The following is a 20875-nucleotide window of genomic DNA, read 5'->3' as shown; positions in this document are numbered from 1 at the left end:
TCATACCAATGTTTCTTGCTCACATAAAAGTAGTATTAATGCAATTCAGGCTCCCTTTCGGAGAGAATATATGTTACATAATAGCCAGTCCTTTAGACAAAAATGCATAGGACGATTAACATACTGGAATGCAGACAGTGGTTAGTCTTTTATGTTACATAAAAAGAATGTGTCACAAAAATATTCACAACAATTATAGTTCTGCATAGCATGCAGTGTCCACCAAACAGAAAGAAAGCCATAAACATGACTTAGTAAAAGTAGTTTGAGTGTAAAACCAGGAATCAGAGCCATGACCGTTAATGGGAGCATTACGAATACTAAAGCAAAGTTCCCACGCCAGGCAACACGTTCCCCTGCAGAGAGCAAACCCAAGGTAGGTGGCAAAGGCCTGGGAAAGAAGCATGATGGTAAAAGTATGAACCTCAAGATACAGAGGGTCCCTTGCAACTGAAATTGCTGGAAATGCAATGGTTCCTCTTGGCAAACCCTCAGGTAGTTTGAGAACTAAGACTTGGGCAGGGGTGTCGACATGTGAAAAACTGTTGAACGCACAATAAACTAGCTTGCTATTAACAGGCAGCCACCCCTATCCCCATTTCAAATTCACTTTGTGTACCCACCTGCTGGTTTCTAATTGTTCTCCACCCTGCTTGTACGACACCATCGTGTTGGTTTATCAGTATACCGCAGCAATGAGTGGAGGTGCAGTTACAAGATTTAACCAACACCTACCTGGCGGACATCCCAGCAGGAACATAATGCCCACCCTCAACTTTGCAAAAGTCTTGTATTCATAACACATGTTGGGCACATAGGAGACATTTGGGCATAAATACTATTATAATAGCAAAAAGGAATCACATTTACTTACTAATATTAATATGCCACTAATGATTGTAAAGACACACTGAACAGGGATAATATTGAAATAAGGGACATTTTCAAAACGCAGACTCAAATATCCAGAATTTACTTGCCTGAATTGGTTTTTCATACTGCTCTTTTACGTCTATTGCTACAGGGGCTGACATTTTGATTTGAATTTCTTTCAATCTTTTCACTATGGCACTTGTTTCAGAGTACAAATTTCCCACGTCAATTCTGATAATACAAAATGAAAAAGAGAAAAACAATGTCCTTACAAGTGAATGACTTCAGGGATTTCTATAAATGTAACAATTCAAATAAACCATGTGCATTTCAGTTAGATAGATAGATTTCACTATACACCCATACATACTTTGCACGATTGCTTGAGAGTCATTCCGTTTAAGGGTAATTCTTACATGATGCACTCACAAGAACGGCACATTGAAGGTCATTGCTTAGCAAGGGTATTTACGACCAAGGTTAGAACTGTAACATAACAGTACCTAGTGAAAGGAGGAAAAACGCCAACTCAAATCTAATATTTTTTTAACCCTTTTAAATATTTCATTCGAACTTGGTTAATAGCAGCCCCGTATTACACAGTCCAAGCACAGGGAGCCCCAACCCCTCCAAGAGGGATTGGTTTAAAATCCAAAAAAAAACCATTAGGCTCTTTAGGGCCCTGTAAATGATGTTACAGAAAGTCTAATAAGACAATGATGAAATGTTAGAATATGTCAAGATTTTTTACAGGTGCAGTATTATGTATGCGGCATAGAGTCCTGGTTTGTGCTGCAAGCATGTCAGACCAATCCTATTTGCTATAGTTAATGCGCTTCTCCCAGAGCTGCCGCAAACTTGCACCTACCCTGGGTGCAGCGCAATTGGAAAGGGGCGACCACTCGGTCCCCCCGAACGTATGGTTGGGTGCCCCGATCCCCCCGGGAAACCATTTTGGGTGGGGGGGCCGGGCTCGGCTGGTATGCCCGAAGTGGCGTAGCCGGGGCGCGCCTTTTCCTGCCCAAGAGGGGTTGTCCTAGACACCTACACGGAAGACCACGCCCAGTGGGCGTACCGGAGGAGGGTACACGCCCTCCCGCAGAAGGATAAATAGAGCGGGAATCCGAAGAAGCGTCCTCTTTTTCCTGTGCTCTGAAGGCTGCACCCACTCGTTGCTTGTGAGCCCTCGACGGAACAAGCAGCAATTTTGAGAACTTGTAATCTTGTTGTTTCTCTTTCAGTTAGTCGAAGTACGAAAGATCCAGGACCTCGTTGATCGACTAGGAGCAGAATACTCGAAACCATGGCTGGCAAGAAAGCAGGAAAGGGTTCCGAGATGGAGAAGGTATTACGCCTGTTGTCGAACCGAATGGCTGGCATGGACCGAAAGCTCGGAAAAGTCGATTCGATCGGTCGAGGTTTGTCGGAAGTTAAGAAACAATTGGCGGCCCTGAGCAACCCAGGTCGCCCTAAGAAGGTAATAGGCCCAGCCTTGCCGGGAGTCGTCCCCGAGGGTAGGGGGAAGCGGGTCAAGAGGAGGGCGGTTTCAAGGGAGGTCCCGGTTCCTGAGGTACCCCCAGTCGCCCCCGTCACGCCGGCGGACATCCCGGTAACGACCCCAGATATAGGTTTGCCAATCCCGGTTGTGATTACTCCCGCTAATGATGAAGAGATGCCTCCCGAGTTGGCCATCCAGTTGGCAGCGGTGTTGCCATGGCTTAAGAAAAAAGCAGGGGGGGCAGTGGCCGCGGGAGACCCGGCCGAGGAGGCCATACTAATAATTGAGCAATTGCAGCAGTCGAGAGAGGCCGCAACGGCGAATGTTCCTCTTGTTCCCCCACAGGTGGCACCGGGAGGACCTGCGGTTGGTCGTGAAAAGGCGGCAGAAATAACGGCCGAACCTGGTAAGCACACATTGCCAATGGCGGGGGAGGGTTCATTACCCTCGAGGCGGGAAAGGGTGGCACAGCACATCCCTTTGGCCACAAAAGAACTAATATGGGGGGACAAATATGTTAACATGTTTTCACTATTGACGACAATCGCGAAATGGAATATGCAAAATCCCAGAAAGATTTGTGGCATCCGAGTGCATGGCGCGCCAAAATGGCGGAATTCAGGGTTGATGAGACAGTAGCGAATTGGGTTAAGGCCTTTTCCATATTTATTGCAGTCATGGGGGAACGAAAGCCTGAACTGATGACCGAGTTGACTTGCTACCAGAATCGAATTATGGATTTTTATTCCATGTATGAGGGGGATGAATGGAAAGGTTATGATATGAAATTTCGGAAAGCGAAAGAGTTTGATGCTACGTTGACTTGGGACTGCCTTGACTCGGTGTCATGGCACAAGCAGCTCTTGCCAGGGGCGGCAGGTACGTCCTCGCCGAGCGGGAGCGGGTCGGGGGTCATCCGTCAAAAGCCTGCGGTGCCCTTTCGAGCGGGCGCCGGTGGGGACTATCAGCCCAAGACCGGCGGGAATGGCGGCAAGCGTGGGGTTTGTTGGGGCTTCAATAGAGGCAACTGTAACAGACTGCAGGGAACATGTAGGTTCAGGCATGCATGTGTGGGCTGTGGGAACTCCTCACACCCGGAGAGTAGCTGTAGATCAAAAAACAGCGGGACGGGAGGTAAAGGGGGGTCCAAGCAAGAGTGAGGTAAGACTTTGTGACCGATTGCCTACACCTATTGATATCATGGCTCTGACTCCTTGGTTGAACAAATACCCTAATCATGTATCCGCCGGGGTGTTGAGGAAGGGATTCTTACATGGCTTCCACATCCCGGCTGGGGATTTTCGGGGGGACTCCTTTTGTAAAAACCAGTTATCTGTCCAACACAACCCAAGCGTTGCAGCAAAGAAAATTGCAAAAGAAGTCAGCTTGGGGCGGGTGGCGGGGCCTTTTCATCGCCCGCCGGTGGCGCAGTTCATATGTTCCCCGTTAGGGGTTGTCCCGAAGAAAGACAATGGGGAGTTTAGACTTATTCATAACTTGTCCGCCCCAAGGGGTTCCTCGGTGAATGAAGCCATTGACCCGGAAGTTTGTTCAGTGCGGTACACATCGTTCGATGATGCCGTGGCCATGTTAAATCGCCTGGGCCCCGGGGCGCTGATGGCGAAATCAGATATTGAATTGGCGTTCCGGTTGCTCCCGGTACACCCACAGGATCAGCGCTTGCTAGGTTTTGCATTTCAAGGGAGTTATTACATGGATAAATGCATGCCGATGGGTTGCTCCATTTCTTGTGCTTATTTTGAAATGTTCAGCTGTTTTCTACAGTGGGTTTTCACTGAGGCCACGGGCCATAAGCATGTGATGCACTATTTAGATGACTTCGTGTTTTTGGGTGCAGCCGGCGAGAAGAGTTGTGCGCAGGCGCTACGGGACTTCTGCATCCTCATGCGAAAGTTCGGAGTACCACTGGCACCAGGTAAGACGGTCGGACCATCTACTTCACTAGAGTTTCTGGGAATTGAGCTCGATTCGGTGGAAGGATGTTTCCATTTATCGAAGGAAAAGGTAGCCAAATTCAGGGCTTCCCTGATACAATGCCTGGGCAAGCAGAAAGTGACCCTGCACCAGTTACAGCAAACAGTGGGTCAGCTTAACTTTGCCTTGAGGGTAATGCCAACGGCCCGCCCCTTCTCACGCTCTATTGCACAAGCTATGGTGGGTCTCAAGGAGGGACACCACCGTACGAGACTGTCGGCGGATATTCGCCAGGATATGCGCATTTGGTTGGCATTTCTGGCGGACTTCAACGGACGAGTTGTGTGGAACAAGCCACCAGCGTCTTCAGACGAACTTGGTCTGTGGACTGACTCAGCTGGGAGCGTGGGATTTGGCGCCATCTTTGGAAACCGATGGTCGGCGCAAGTATGGCCGACGTGGTGGCACTCCAGCGATCTCACAGGTAACATTGGGTTCTTGGAGTTATTCCCCATTTGGGTTGCTCTGATGGCATGGCCAGACGAATTCAGGGACCGCTCAGTGGTGTTTTGGTCTGATAATATGACTGTGGTCGAGTGCATTAACCAGCAGGCAGCCCGCTGCAAGTGGATCTTGAGATTGTTGAAAGAATCTGTACTACTTTGCATGAGATTGAATGTATAGTTCAGGGCGAAACATGTGCCAGGCGTACTGAATCATGCAGCTGATGCACTCTCTCGTTCACATATGCAGGCGTTCAGGGGCTATCTACCCACAGCGGACCTAGTGGCGGCACCATTCCCGAAGCGCTATGGCTAATCGGTGCCCCGAATTACAAGACCTCGTGGCAGCAAGCTTAGCCCCCAGGACAAGGAAGGCATACGAAGTAGCGTTTCGTTCCTACTGCACATTTTTGGGTCCAACAGGGAGACAGAGCTGGGGACAGGAGGAATCCTTCCTGGGGTTCCTGGTAGCGCTGCACAGAGAAGGCCGATCAGCGGCAACGGCCAGTAGACATAGGGCGGCCATTTTATTCATGGCACAGGTGCATGGCATAAAAGACCCGACGGGTTCCTTTTTGGTTAAGAAAGCCCATCGCGGCTGGCAGCGCCTGGAGGGTCGCAAGCAAGACGCGAGGCGCCCGATTGGCTTAGACAGGTTGTCTCTGCTCGTAGCAAAGCTGGACGAGACGTGCTCCTCCCATTTCGAAGCAGTTCTGTTCCGGGCAGCTTTCGCATTGGCATTCCATGGGGCTATGCGGGTGAGCGAACTTGTCACAAGGAACAAGAAAGATGTTGAGGGAGGCTTGTGCAGGGATCACGTCCAAATTAGGGGTGATTCAATGGTGATCTCGATAGCCAGGTCCAAGACTGACCAGGGGGCTATGGGAAATAGTGTTATCGTGCAGCGCGCGCGAGGGTCCCCCACGTGCCCGATAAAGTGTATAGAGGAATACTTGGCACTAAGGGCGGCTACATGGGGGGGGAGTTTGCTGAGGCACAAGGATGGCACCCCACTGACGAGATTTCAGTTCCAGAGGGTGCTAGCACTGTCAATCGCTGCCGCGGGCATGGACCCGTGCGATTTTGGGACCCACTCCTTTAGGATAGGGGCTGCTACTGAGGCTACAGCCAGGGGTCAGAGTGCGGAGGAAGTAAAACAGTTGGGACGTTGGTCCTCGAATTGCTTCAAAAGGTATGTGCGATTGCACATGTTGTAAAGATCAATTGACATGCACTCACGCTTCTTGTCTTTTGTTTGAATTACAGTTTCGTGAGCCTGTCACGCGGTGCGGAATTTGCAGTCGACCCAGCACCAGGAGACCAGCGGTCAAGGATCACCGACTGGAGAGAGAGTGGTATGGGTCGTGGGCCACTCATATGTGAGGCGCGCCGGGGACGTATTCAAGGCAGATGACGCGACTCACGCAGCTGGGGAATACGGGTACAGAGTGACCTTCCATGGGAAGGGCGGGCTCTGTTTTGACCAATGCGAATCGTTTTTTGAGGGTCTCTTAGGGCGGCAAAGGTCACCGCCATCTGTAGTCATAGTACACCTGGGGGGGAAATGACTTGGTGACACTGGGTAGACGAGTGTTATTGGAACACATTTTGTCGGCTGTTAGCTGGTTGGCTAAAAGAGTCCCGGGGTGCACGATTGCCTGGTCCCACATGATCCCAAGGAAGGTATGGCGGGGGGGCCTTTCGGTGTCAGCACTGAACCATTCAGTGAAAAGGGTTAACAATAAAATTGGTAAATTGTTCCGCTCTTCGCAGTTGCATAGCATTCCTCATGGGTGTATTCGGGGTGATCACATGTATCTGAATGATGGGGTTCATCTGTCCAGGGAGGGGAATGACTTACTTATAGACTTCATAGCGTGGCTAAGGGGTTTGATGAAGCATGACCTTTAGGAGGAGTAGGGGGGGGCCGGATAGTCGGTCAACTATCCGGCCTGTGGCGGTAAGGTCATGATCGGTGAGCAGTAATTTCAAGGTCCCTAGAGGGGGGCGCCACCCAGAATGGATGGGAGCGCCCGGGGGGAGGCGGCCATTGGCCCCTTCCACGGGGAGGCGGCACCCACTAAGGATGGGTCACCTAGGGGGAAGACGGCCATAGGCCCCTCCCAGGGGGGAGGCGGCTAGATGCCCCTCCTACTAATTTCCCGGGGGCCGGATATCCATGAAGGTGGATAGAGAGTGTGGGGATGGGGGGGGGGGGGGGGGGGGGGGGGAAGAGACCACGCTGTCCTTCCTACAGATACCTCACACGGGAACTCGGACGACCTTTAAGATGGCGTCGAGTGGAAAGGGGGCCCCCACCACGACAAGGGAAGTTACAGTTGGCAATGAGGGTAGAGTCCTCTGCGCATGCGCCACTCACACCGTGAGGGTGAGATTTTGGTAGTAGGGATCTGACACCGGTTACCTTGCCGTTGGCCCTTAATGCTAGAATGTACAATTTTAATTTAGAATTTATGCATTTGCAGGATGTTAGACTCGGCTAGGAAACCTTTGTATTAGAGAGCTGTTAAGGTTAGCCAAAGAACATGTCTTCATCTAAATGTAATAAATGTAAAATTGTACATAATGATGAAACTTTTATTTAATGTTTTAAATTTTGTTTCATATTTTAATAAATACGGCCGGGAGGGTGACTCCCTCCCGCCTTCCAAAAGTTCAAACCTGTGTCCGACTTCTCCCATTTTTGGGGATTGGTGTTGGGAGCGGGTGGCGGGCATCCCGGCCATAAGTAAAAGGCAGACTGGCCTTTCAAAGCAGCTGGCCCATCTTTTGCTCTACAAATGGCAATGCGGCCTGCCTTCCAAGTGGTACAGAGATGACCCTTCAGGTGGCTCCAGTGAGAGACAGGTGCTACAGAAATCGGGCACACAGCCTTTGCATTCTCAGGGTACTCCTTTTAAAATGGAGACGGGTGTATATATGCTCTCTAGTAGCAAATCATGCATGCTTCTATAAGAAAGTAGAGTTCTTGCCTCCCCAGCCTATATGGATAATTTTCATGTGCCCACTTAGCCAGTCTAGTCATGCTCACACTTTTAAAAACACTGAAAAATCAATAGGTTTGCTTTATATGGTGCATGCATATATATATATATATATATATATATATATATATATATATATATATATATATATATATATATACAGCATGCACACATTGACAGAGAAATACACGTGCCTATGCAGATAAAGCGATACAAAAGTGGATGATGGATGGAGCGCTTAAGCAAATCAAACACCCCCAGTCAAATGATCTGGGTTTAATCCATCACCATTCTTTAGCTCACTCCACCACCACAGTTCAGACATGGCCATATGCAAATCAGTCTAACCCTGTGCCTCATGGGAACAGTCCAGCCCAAACTGCCAAAGCCAGGTCTTCCCTGGACCGGAAACAAGCATCCTGGGACAGGTTTCTGGCATTTCAGCCGTCATCAGACAGGCTAGCATGAATCCAGTGGCAAAGTGAGCAAGGGACTCACGTCTGAGCATACCCTGCCAACTTAGGGCGAACAAAGCGATACAAAAGGAAATGATGGATGGAGCACTTGACCAAATCAAACAGTCACCCCCAGTCAACTGATCTGGGTTTAATCCTTCACCATTCTTTAGCTCACTCCACCACCACAGTTCAGACATGGCCATATACAAATCAGTCTGACCCTGTGCCTCATGGGAACAGTCCAGCCAGAACGGCCAAAGCCAGGTCTTCCCTGGACCGGAAACAAGCATCCTGGGACCGGTTTCTGGCATTTCAGCCGTCATCAGCCAGGCTAGCTTGAATCCAGTGGCAAAGTGAGCAAGGGACTCACGTCTGAGCATACCCTGCCAGCTTAGGGCAAACAAAGCGATACAAAAGGGGATGATGGACTGAGTTTTGTTCACCATAAGTAGGCAGGGTATGCTCAGACGTGAGTCCCTTGCTCACTTTGCCACTGGATTCAAGCAAGCCTGGCTGAAGACAGCTGAAATGCCAGAAACTGGTCCTAGGAAGCTTGTTTCCGGTCCAGGCAAGGCATGGCTTGTAGTTCGGGATGGACTGTTACCATGAGGCACAGGGTTAGACTGATTTGCATATAGCCATGTCTGAACTGGGGTGGCAGAGTGGGCTAAAGAACGGTGATGGATTAAACCCAGATCTGTTGACTAGGTATGAGTGTTTGATTGGTTCAGGTGCTCCGTCCATCACCACCCCCTTTTGTACCGCTTTGTTCGCCATAAGTTGGCAGGGTATGCTCAGACACAAGTCTCTTGCTCACTGTGCCACTAGATTCAAGCAAGCCTGGCTGAAGACGGCTGAAATGCCGGAAACCAGTCGTAGGAAGCTTGTTTCCGGTCCAGGGAAGGCATGGCTTGGCAGTTCGGGCTGGACTGTTCCCATGAGGCAGATGGTCAGACTGATTTGTATATGGCCATGTCTGAACTGGGGTGGCAGAGTGGGCTAATGAACGGTGATTGATTAAACCCAGATCTGTTGACTGGGTGTGAGTCTCTGTCCATCACCACCCCCTTGTGTACCGCTATGCAGATAAAGCAACACACCTACAATCACCCTTGCACATAGGCCTACAGACACCAAAGTTGGTTTTAATTCGCTTTTTTCCTTCTAGGACATTTCACCTGTTTCCCTGTACTTTGAATATATAAGCATTGCTTCTTCCAGAATTTGCAATAGTTTCATCCACAAAACGAACTTTCATGTTTATTTACTTATAACTTTTACCTTATGTTACTACTGCCACTAACTGTACAGTAATATCAATTATAACGTAGCTTTATATGTTTATTGTGGAAGTTCATAATAATCCATGTAGGTAATTTTTCGAATAATTTTTAATGTAGTATGTAAATTAGTAGAAAAATAAAGACCACATTTTGGGAACCCAAGTAATCCAACACCCATTTAGTAAAAACAAAGAGTGAAAATGATAAAAACTGACGAGGACCAGTCCCATAAAAATTATACTAACTGGCAATCCGGTCTCCCGATTGAACCTAGTATTTAAATTAACCTAAATTAGTGAACTCCTTCCAGATCAATGATGAATCAGGACCTCCTTTTCGGACTATGAAATTTGGGTGTACACATTATCTTAAAACAAAAAAAGGAACTCTTTACCCCCAAACATAAGGAAGTTATTTTTTTTTAAAAAGAGAGTTCCCCAGACCATGTGCACGTGTTGCGCCTTGGGTGACAACGTCAACCTGTAGCAAACTGAAGGGACTGTAATTTCATGGTGAAATGTCGAATTTGTGTAGGGCTTGGACGAATATAGTCACGATGATGTCAAGATGCATTCTCATTTCACTGGCCAATTGGCAGAGTCCGAGATACTTTGGGGCATATTTTCAAGGGATGGGCAGAGCATGGTGAACACAAACTTCTAGTGCCACGCTCAGCCATTCCCAAAACTCAGGGATGAGCCTTATTTACAAAGATATGCCACATCCCAGCATTTTCCCTAGCGCTGGCGCTAAATAAGCTGCCTTGTGCCAAGGCAGGCACCCTTGCACCATAGTGCAAGGCTGCCTCCATTGAGGGAATGATTGTTTATGAGCAGGAAGGGATGCCTTCCTGCACATAAACAATCTTTCATGGCATTTTGCTCTTTCTATATGCAGTACACAAACAGCAAAAACTAGGAAAAATACACAGTTTCTCCTCCTTTTGCCAGGTTACGATATGGTTTTCCCTGGTCTTAATTTTTGCCCGGTCTCCCATTCATGCCACCCTTCCAAATACGGTACAGCGGCAAAATGAATGGGTGTTGCGGCAGACCGCCCACCGCAACCCCAATTGTCCACTCCTTTCATGCTAGGTATAGCGTGAACGGCTGACTTATTTACAAGGCAGCATTAAGTCACTTTAAGTGGTATATCGCTGCCTTGTATTTTTGATATTTGATATTTTATAGGATTTGTAAAGCGCGGCTATCGCTCCGGAAGGAGCATCTTGGCGCTGAGCGTGCAGAAAAAGGAAACGTAGTGATGAATGAATCAGATGGCTGTGAAAACAGAGGCGCCGGATTGCTGAAATACCTAGATTTTCAAGAGTTTCCTGAAGTGGCTCTCAGTATCAGCTAGCCTGAGATTAACGGGGAGGTTATTCCAAGCTCTTGCTGCTAGGAAAGAGAAGGTTTTCCCCCCTCGCGTTTTTAACTTAAATCTTGGGATAACGACAAGGTTGGTTCCTGATGATCTCAGGCAGCGCGTGGGATTGTAATGCATAAAGCGCTTAGTGAAATACAGGGGGCCTGTTTTCCTAGTGGCTTTGAATGCAGTGAGCAGAAGTTTAAACAAAATTCTTTTGTGAAGAGGTAGCCAGTGGAGGGTGTTAAGGGCTGCTGAGGCTGAGGACCTTCTTGGGAGTTTAAGAACAAGTCTGGCCGCCGCGTGTTGAACACTTTGCAGTTTCCTGAGGGTGGACTTCTTCACTCCTGCCATTAGTCCGTTGCAATAATCAAGTCCGGAGAGGATTAGAGCAACCGCGACTGATTGTCTGGCTGAGATGGGGAGGAAGTCAAAGAATTTCTTCAGTGTTCTGATGAGGCTAAAACAGCACCCAGCAGTGATGCGGACATGATCATCAAAGCTGAGGGATGCGTCGAATTGGATGCCAAGATTACGTGCCGAGGAAACAGCACTCGGCGGGGCTTCTGAGTTTTTTGTCCACCAGTCTTTTGGGGAAAAGGACAAGTCTTTCCCTAAGGGTATATCTCAGTCTTGGCACTGTTGCATCTGAGGTGATTTCTATTCAGCCATAGAAAAACCTCAGAGAGACCATTCTTAAATCTAAGGGCTGCATCCGTGCATTTTTTATCGATGGTGACGACAAGCTGAGTGTCATCAGCATACGATGTAACGAGGATTCCGTGGGATTCTATCACTGCGAGGAGGGGGGCCATGTAAATGTTAAAAAAAAGAGGGCTAAGTATGGACCCCTGGGGGACTCCTGATGTGATTGGTCTTTCTCTGGAGAGGTAGGGGCCTAGTGAAACCGTTTGGGATCTATTGGACAGGAACGATGTAATCCATGTCAGCACAGTATCTGACACACAAATCTTGCGCATTCTATTGATAAGAATGGCATGCGAGATGGTGTCGAACGCTGCTGTTAAGTCGAGCAGGATGAGTACAGCCTGTCTCCCCTCATCCTGCAGGAACTTGATAGAATCAGATAATTCAATCAAGGCGGTTTCAGTGGAGTGGCCGGAACGGAACCCTGATTGTTGGGGGTGCAGAATGTGATTGCTCTCTACAAAGGTTTTTAACTCGCCGTATACTAGCTGCTCCGTGATTTTGCCTAGTGCGGGTAGTAGAGAAATTGGGCGCATGTTAGTGAGGTCAGTGGGGGATTTGTTTTGCTTCTTCATTAGAGGCTTCACTATGGCCTTTTTCCAGTCATCGGGAACGATGCCTGATTCGAGGGATTCGTTGATGATGGCGTTAATCGTAGGATTTACAGCCTCGATGAGATGGTGAAGAATAAGGTGAAGACGTTATCGTCACAGGAATGTCATTGAAAGTGAAGTTCCTGTGGCGATAGAGGCTTGTAAGTATGCCCTTTTGTGCTTGTTCAGAATTTTTTTTAGCTGTGATTAAATGTTTCATTTCATCCTCATGAATTTCACTCAAGGCTTTAATTAGGAAATACTCACAAAATAATATTCATGAAAAAACTAGTCATATGATGGGAAGAAGGTTACATAATTTAATTATGTAATTGTGTGTCTTTGGTATGGGATTATTTTGTTATTAAAATGCAATGTAATTAGTGACAGGAGTATGTACTGATAATAGGGGAATATACAGTCAGTCCCCTATGTGAAGAGTGAGATTTATATATTCTTTCCTTCTTGACATTTTTTCTATTTTCTTGTTACATTGTTCTTTACCCCAGGTATAGGAGGGCAATTTGGGTAAACCCCTATAATTTTCTGAATATTGGAGTGGTTAATCAACTTTTAGTGGTATATCGCTGCCTTGTAAATAAGGTGAAGACCTTATCGTCACAGGAATGTCATTGAAAGTGAAGTTCCTGTGGCGATAGAGGCTTGCAAGTATGCCCTTTTGTGCTTGTTCAGAATTTTTTTTAGCTGTGATTAAATGTTCCATTTCATCCACATGAATTTCACTCAAGGCTTTAATTAGGAAATACTCACAAAATAATAATCATGAAAAAACTAGTCTTATATGATGGGAAGAAAAGACATTGTAAAGGTTACATAATTTAATTATGTAATCGTGTGTCTTTGGTATGGGATTATTTTGTTATTAAAATGGAACGTAATTAGTGACAGGAGTATGTACTGATAATAGGGGAATATACAGTCAGTCCCCTATGTGAAGAGCAAGATTTATATATTCTTTCCTTCTTGACATTTTTTCTATTTTCTTGTTACATTGTTCTTTACTCCAGGTATAGGAGGGTAATTTGGGTAAACCCTTATAATTTTCTGAACATTGGAGTGGTTAATCAACTGGAACTATGAACATGGAGTAAACATAGTCATTTTAATTGTATTTATATATGGCGTTCCAATCCGTGAGAGACATCAAATCGCTTTTCGGCGAGTAGCATGCTGCTCCGGAACTCAAACAGGATTATTGGGTAATTAGTATAGGAAATATTAAATTAATGTGAGCAGTGGATGTAAGAGTCTGCTAGTTGGATTGAAAAGGATAGTGGAGGAATAGAAGAGGCAAGGGTCTAGAAAGTTTTTTTTTTTTTTTAGATCATAGCAGTAGTAGATTTGGGATGGGTAAAGGGGAGGTGGGGGAAGGGATTAGAAAGGCTTGTTTGGGAGATCCGACTAGTAAAAGAAGTTTGTGATGATGCATGGAGGGAAGAGTCTAGAAAGGGTTATTTTGATTTGGAGTATAGGATCTATAGAGAAGTATTGGGTGAGAAATATGGTAGTACACTGAAGAGAGTAGTTAAATGAAGTTTGGCATGAGTCAGAGTGGAGGTGGAGGATGTAATGAGAGAGGTTTAGGGTGAGATATAGGGTAGTGCATTGGAGATGCTGAATTAGAAGTAAAGTAATAAATATAAAGATAAATAAATATATGGAAGGCGTATATGTATGAAGAAGGTAACATACCGAATAAAATTGTATTTAATAAACTCAGACTTAAGTGTTTTTTATAATTTACACTTTTCCTGTTAAACAAGTTTGCTAAGCAGAACCAATGAATATCTATATACTTATAAACATTTATTGCACACATACAAAGAAATACACAGAGGTAGGTACACATACATAGTGCAAATATGTGCTTCTATACACAGAAATATGCTGTATGTTTATGTGAGTATGGTGGGTCTGCGTTGAAGAGCCAACTCTTGAGTAGGCTTCTGAAGAGAAGGTAGTTATCTGTGGATCTTATGTTTGGGGGTAAAGAGTTCCATAGTTTGGCTGCTTGAACTGAGAAGGATGTGCCACTTATGCTTTTTTCTTGTTTGGTGGGATTTTGAGGCGAGGTGCAAATCTAGAGGGGAGGTTCCTTTGCTGATTTTATTCCTGATGAAGAATGGTCCTGGTCCATGTATTGATTTGTGGATGATACAAAGCAGTTTGAATGTGGATCTACTGGCAACTGGTAACTAATGTAGAACCTTCAAGGCAGGGTAGATGTGGACTTGTGGCTTTATGTCTAAGAAGTCTTGCAGCAGAGTTCTGAATCCATTGTAGTTTTTATACAGTTGTTAAAGATGATCTGCGGTAGAGGCTATTGGACTAATCTGGTTTAGATAGAACAAGGGAGATGCCAAGGTTTCTTACTTCCTTAGATACTTTAGGCGGTGGTGTTCCCAGATCATCAGGCCAGGTGGTGAGTGGGTCGTAATTTTTCCAATCACCACATGTGAGTATTTCCGTTTGGAAGCATTCAATTTGAGATGGCTCTATATCATCCACTGATCAATGGCTCTGAGGCAACTAAACATTTTTGAGTTTCCAAAGTCTTTGGGGCTTTCTAGTTTAAGGAGCATGTGTTTGTCATCTGCATACTCCTAGCAAGTGAGGTGAAATGTATTGATCAGGGCCGGCAATGATGTCATGTAAATGTTGAAAAGCAAGGGTGAGATGATTGAGCCTTGCGAAAGATGTGCTTTTGTAAAGTATGGTTTATGGTTTGGAAGAGAAAGTGGGGGTATGGATTACATTAGCTCTGTTTTGAAGGTAAGATGTGATCCATTTGAGAGCAGTCCCCTCTATGCTGGCTTCGTAGTCATTGTATTAGAGTGCCGTGGTCAACAATGTCAAGGTAGCTGAGAGGTCCTTCTCATGAGTAGTAGTGCAGCAACCGTGTTCCGGTCAACTGTGTTCTAAAGGTCATTCCAGGTTGCAATGAGGGCAGATTCTGTGCCTCTCCCTGGACTGAATTCTGTTTGGGAGTCTGAAAGTATTGTTAGGTTTGAAAATCCCATTCGTGCTATGCACTTGTTTAATGCTATATAAGGTTAGCAGCGTGTGTCTAAATAAATGCCACTTGTATTCACGTGATGCAACCCACTGAGTTATCCCTGTAATGTGTAAGCTTTAGTTAGCGAGTGGGACTCCATTTTGTATTTTGTGATCCCTATTAGGCTGCTTAGGCTGTGCCTGCACTAGGACTCATCACTCTTATTGCTTGCCTCAGCAGAACACTGTATTTCATTATTATTTTCTCTTCTGTTCAAGGCTGCTTCCAGATTTACTAATGAATAGGCCATTCTGCCCTCGCATACCAGCCAGAGTTTGTAGTTTTGCTCCCGTTAGGAGACGCTGAGACTCAGTGCAGTAACCTTAAGTTGCAGATCGCATGTAGCCATCTGGCAGGTGGTAGCCCATACTTCTGTGCCTCCTTTGTTCATGTTCGGCCCAGGCCAGTAACTTTCTGCTGTGGGCGTGGTTGGAGGCTTCTGAAGGAATGATTTTGTGTTGCGGGCTGTTGCGGGGTCAGTCCCCCTGTAGACATCTTAGGGTGCAGGTCAGATTGGACTCCTCTGCAGAGTATTTGCTAACAAAAGCTTGTTTGTATTCTCTACTGCCAGACCTACTGTTCATTCTTGGGAAGGCATAGCAGGTGCTTGTAAGTAACCAGAGTGTCTCCTATGGGCCACTTCCTTCAGTTGGCGCCTGAACAGGGACCCCGCAAGGTGATCCATAATCGGGTTGCAGATTCAGGGTGCATTTGGTCGGTTGGGCGGATAGGGGTACCCAACACGATCGAGCATGGTTCTCGCAGCTGCCCCATCCAGCTGATCAGGCGACTCCTCATTTAGTGGTCACCGGCTGGGGTCCAGAGAAGGGGAAACCTTGGAGTTGACTGTTTGGTCTGAAGAGTCCGCAGTGGAGAATAACTGAACTCTACCTGTGTGCACCAGGTGAGGGATTTGAATCTTGGAAAAAATGGCACCATTCTTGAATGGCACAAGCCTACAGGCTGCGTCTTGGCACAGTTGCCGGACTGTCTTGGTGCAGTTTTCGGACTGCCTTGCTCGAACGGCACGAGCCGACGGGCTGTGTCTTGGTACGGTCTTCGGGCTGTCTTCTTGAACTTGGTGGGTTTGCGGACCCTCTTAAAAGAGAGTGTTTGCGAACAATCTTCCAGGCCAACTGGAAATTTGGTCTTCAGTTGAAAAGGCCTGGAGCTAGAACCTGTCTACTTGAACTTGGTACAGTCTTCGGACTGTAAAGAGCGGTCTTCGGGCTGTTTAAGGTTTGGTTCTTGAACAATTTTCTTTTTTTTAAATTAATTATCTTTTCTTTTAGTATTGCTGTTGGTGTTATACTTGTCCGTTGGGGATGCCTTGTCTAAGTAAACTGGGGTGTTTTGGATGCTGGTGTTGTTCTACTGAGGCTCGACTGGAAGAGAGACAGCCTGCGCCTCTGGACGGTTCCCACATTTTTATGTATACGTCAAGCATGGTATTGGCCCTATTATGGAATGTACAGATAGAAAGTTTTGATTGCAGACTGATAAATGTTATGTTACTAGGGAGGAAGGTGATGTTTTCATTGAAGAGCTATTGGATTCTCGCCCTCCTCCACCATATGTCTCTCCTGAGTGGATATACGCTAAAGTCCCCACACTACTCAGTCCCCGGCTCCTGATGCCACTCTCCCTAGTATTTCCGCCTCTGGGCAAACTGCTTCAGCCCAAGTCCCGCCTGCGTCCTATCTGCTTACGCAAGTAATAGGGCCAGGAGCCGTTAGCTCTCCTGTTTTGTCTACTGACTCCACATCTGCCGCTACACACCCTTTTACTCCTACAGCACTGTTCCCTTTCATAAAATCTGTCTCTTCATCTGATCTTTTCCCCTTAAGCGCAACACTGCAAAATAGCGAGGTGCCTGTGCGTGGGATACCTGAAGGGATTGAGCCGCAGCATGAGACCCGCATGGAGAAAGAGTTTGCACGTGATGCTGTGGGTAATGAGGAAAAGCAAATGGTGGCGAATCAGGTGGCTCAGTGGGCCCGGAATGCATTCTATAGTGAGGAAGAAGTGTGGAGTGTGAAGAAAGATTATGACACCTTTATACAGAAGCCTGCTCTTAAGCACATGTCAGCCACGCTAATAGGACCTTGGGAGCAGTGTTTTCGGGGTGTTGCACCGCAGATCTATGACATACGGCACAAGGTTTATGCTACAGGCATGGCTCGCAATGAGGTTTTTAGTAATTTAACGACATTGGTGGGTTATTGGGGCAGATTGCTCCAAAAGGTTCCGACGATGGTGACGCAGTACCCCATGAGGGAGGTCCATCCCATTTACCACCCTGAAATACCAGAACTGCGTGACTCCACAAACACTAATTAGGCCACGAGTCGAAGCTCGGTTTAAGGAACAGTGGATCTATACTCCATGTAAGATGAGTGGGGTAATATCCCTTAAAGGTCAAGTGCCAGACCCTCTGAAAAAATCTGACTGCGTACTACAGAGTTGACAGAGGCGGCCTCCTTCACGGTAATGACGTTAGCGGATATTGAGTTGTTTTTCGGTCTGTTGGGACCGGTGGATATATGGAGGCAGGTGCATATACAAGATCATGTTGTGGAATAGGGAGGAACATGGGATCAGATCCGGGTGTGGGATAAGAAATGCAAGCCCGGCTACAAGCCGAAGGTGGAGTTATTGGCTTTACCGGGTCGCACATATATGCATTCCCTTATTCCGCAGAGACGGTTGGATTAAGACAAGTTGACTGCATGTCGTCAGAAGATGGACAAGAGTGTGTGATTTCTTTACTAGATTTTAAGGGGTGTTTCTCGACTTTAGTGGTCAGGACCTGTCATGGGAAGGTGGTGTCCGGTTCTTTGTCAGCAGATTCATTAATAACTTGCTCCCTGAGATTGGGACTAGGTTGCAGGATTCAGAAAGTACTTGGAGCACCTCCTGCCCATCTGTAATACTGAGCATGGCACAGTACTACGAGCATAGAGAGAATGAAGAGAAGGAGAAAGTGGAGAAAAAGTCAAAAGATTTGAAAACTAGGGTGTTGATGCAGCATGTTGCGAGGGGAAGTGGAAGAGGTTCGGCCCAGCGGCTGCCCCGGTCTAACTGGGGTGGTACTTCGAGTGCACCCATTGGGCTCAATCAATGTGCATATTGCAAGCTGGAGGGACATTGGTGGAATGAGTGTCGGAAGTTATTGCAGAAAGGTGAGGCCCCAAGAGGTGGGGGATTTAGAGGAGTTGGAAGAGGAGGAGGAGGCTGGGGGAGATGCGGTCAGAGAATACATCGTCTAATCAACAGGGCGGAAACTATTTTGATGACCCCTGAGGGAGGCAGTACTACCATGATGATTGACATGGACGAAGTGACGGGGATGTCTCACAGCTAGGATAGTCAGGGACAGGGCAAGGGCAAGGACCAGTTCCAGTGCCCGTAGATCAGTGCGTACACTATGTCACTGTGGATTTGCAAGGTACGACTACATTTTTTGTTGATGCAGGGGCTATGAATACCTCTGTTTCCTATTCACTGGTCCCGGGTGCAGCTCTGTCTGGCCAAAACAATGTTTCGGTGGGTTTCTCAGGCATGCCGGTGTTAGTCCCATTTCCAAATCTCTTGCTTTGACTATTGGCCCCTTCACAGTTGATTCACCATTTTCATTAACTTCAAATTGTGGGGAGAATTTGTTGTCATTGGATTTGTTAAAAAGGTTGTATGCAACAATTTTTTGTTCTCCAGACTGCGTTTACATGACCATTGGACCGCAAGTGGCCCGTGCCAAACAATGTTTTGCAAAAGATGCTCCCCTCCCCGCTAAGTTTAAAGATGTGCCCTGCACACTGTGGGGTACAGGAGACACGGATGTGGGGTTACTCCAGATCCCACCGGTCTCTATACAGATTAAGGACAATGCTGTATTGCCCCAGTACAAGATATCCTAGGCAGGAGAAAAGGCTGTATTGCAAATACAGGATTTGATTTTGTTTGGTGTGGTTGAGGAGACTGGCGAATGTGTGTAATAGCTCTATTCTTCCGATTCTTAAAAATACACACTTGGATTCTTTCAATGCTCACCCTGATATTTACTGTTTCATAATTGACCTTACAGAAGTTTTTAAAAAAATAGTCGTTCCCCAGTACCCTGTGGTTCCAGACATTTCCACAATCTTGACAATGATTCCCCCATCAGCAAAATTATTTTCTGTGAACGATTTGAAGAATGCTTTCTTCTGTATTACAATCCATGCAGATAGCAGATATCTGTTTGGATTTGCAATAGCTGGAAGGAGCTTTAGATTCTGCCAGACTCCACAAGGCTATACAGAAAGTCCCAGTGTCTATTGCCAAGTTTTGAAAGCTCAATTAGATTCTTTGGAACTTCCCCCTGGTAATGTGCTGTTGCAGTACGTTGACGACCTCCTTGTGGCTTCGGACACTGAAGATGGTTGTAAAGAGGCCACAGATAATTACTGTTGCATTTGGCACACCATGGACACAAGGTGTCACTTTCAAAATGTCAATATTGTCGACAGTAGGGCACCTATTTAGGTCACCTACTGTTGAAGGAGGGTCGCAGACCAATAACTGAACGCATAGCTGCTATTACTAATATGCCTGTTCCTAGGACCCAATGCGAGGTGCGCATCTTCATTGGTATAACTTCCTATTGTCATCACTGGATCCCTAATTATTCCTTACTAACGAAACCCCTCCTTTACCGGACCACCAAAGAAGTTCATGAACCATTGCCTTGGACATCTGTATGCCAGCAAGCTTTAGAGCAATTAAAGGTTGTGCTTTGCTCTGCTCCTGTGCTTGGTACTCCTGATTACCAGAAGCCTTTTGTGCTCTATATATACAAGGCGGATGGTTGCACTTTTTCTGTTCCAACACAGGGTTTCGGTGGTAAGCAGAGACCCTGCGCTTATTTCTCTGCTATTCTTGATAACGTCGCCAGAGCTCTCCCGAGCTGCTGCGGCAGTTTCTATCAGACAATCGGCAGGGCTCATCCTTGAGACTGGCCTCACAGTAATGGTACCCCATGCTACACTATTGAATAGGACAAAGACGCAGCACCTTACTAGTGTGTGTCTGACTGGGTATGAATTAACATGGTTTGCTACGCACATTACCATCAATGTGCTACTCTGAACCCAGCCATGTTACTACCCCTCCCTTTGGAAGAAAAGGACAATGATGTTCATGATTGTTTATTATGGATTGAGGAAGAAACAAAAGGACGGGTGGACCTGACTGATGTTCCCTTATCTGACCCCCCCCCCCCCCCAAGGTAAACTATATGTCAATGGCTCTTGTTTCAAACTACCAGATAGCACTACCACTGCAGCTTATGCAATCACAACGTTACACACTGGCGTTGAGACAGCCCGTATCCCATACCAATTGGCCCAAGCTGCAGAGTTGGCTGCCCTCCTTAGGGCTTGTGAGTTGAGTGAAGGACTGGTCAATGTCTACACTGACAGCCGTAGGATACCCTACATCCAGAAGCTTGTATTAATAATTATGAAAATATTAAGATCACTTGGATACTAGGCCTGGGTGGTAAATTCCATTCCGTTCATGGAATTTGCGGAATATAGGT

General features: G+C 46.5%; 1 protein-coding gene across 1 annotated transcript in view; it reads right to left on the bottom strand.

Annotated features, from left to right (window-relative positions):
* LOC147690264 (inverted formin-2-like) overlaps positions 1-20875 on the bottom strand; it is a 156283-nt gene that overhangs the window by 28007 nt on the left and 107401 nt on the right. The window contains exon 10 of the mRNA XM_086939470.1: positions 981-1104. Coding sequence (XP_086795596.1) covers positions 981-1104 — 124 coding nt within the window. The remainder of the gene's footprint in view (positions 1-980; positions 1105-20875) is intronic.

This window comes from Lissotriton vulgaris, chromosome 9 (assembly GCF_964263255.1).
Source record: "Lissotriton vulgaris chromosome 9, aLisVul1.2, whole genome shotgun sequence".
In the NCBI taxonomy this organism is placed as follows: domain Eukaryota; kingdom Metazoa; phylum Chordata; class Amphibia; order Caudata; family Salamandridae; genus Lissotriton; species Lissotriton vulgaris.
This window is presented reverse-complemented; position numbering and strand designations above follow the sequence as displayed.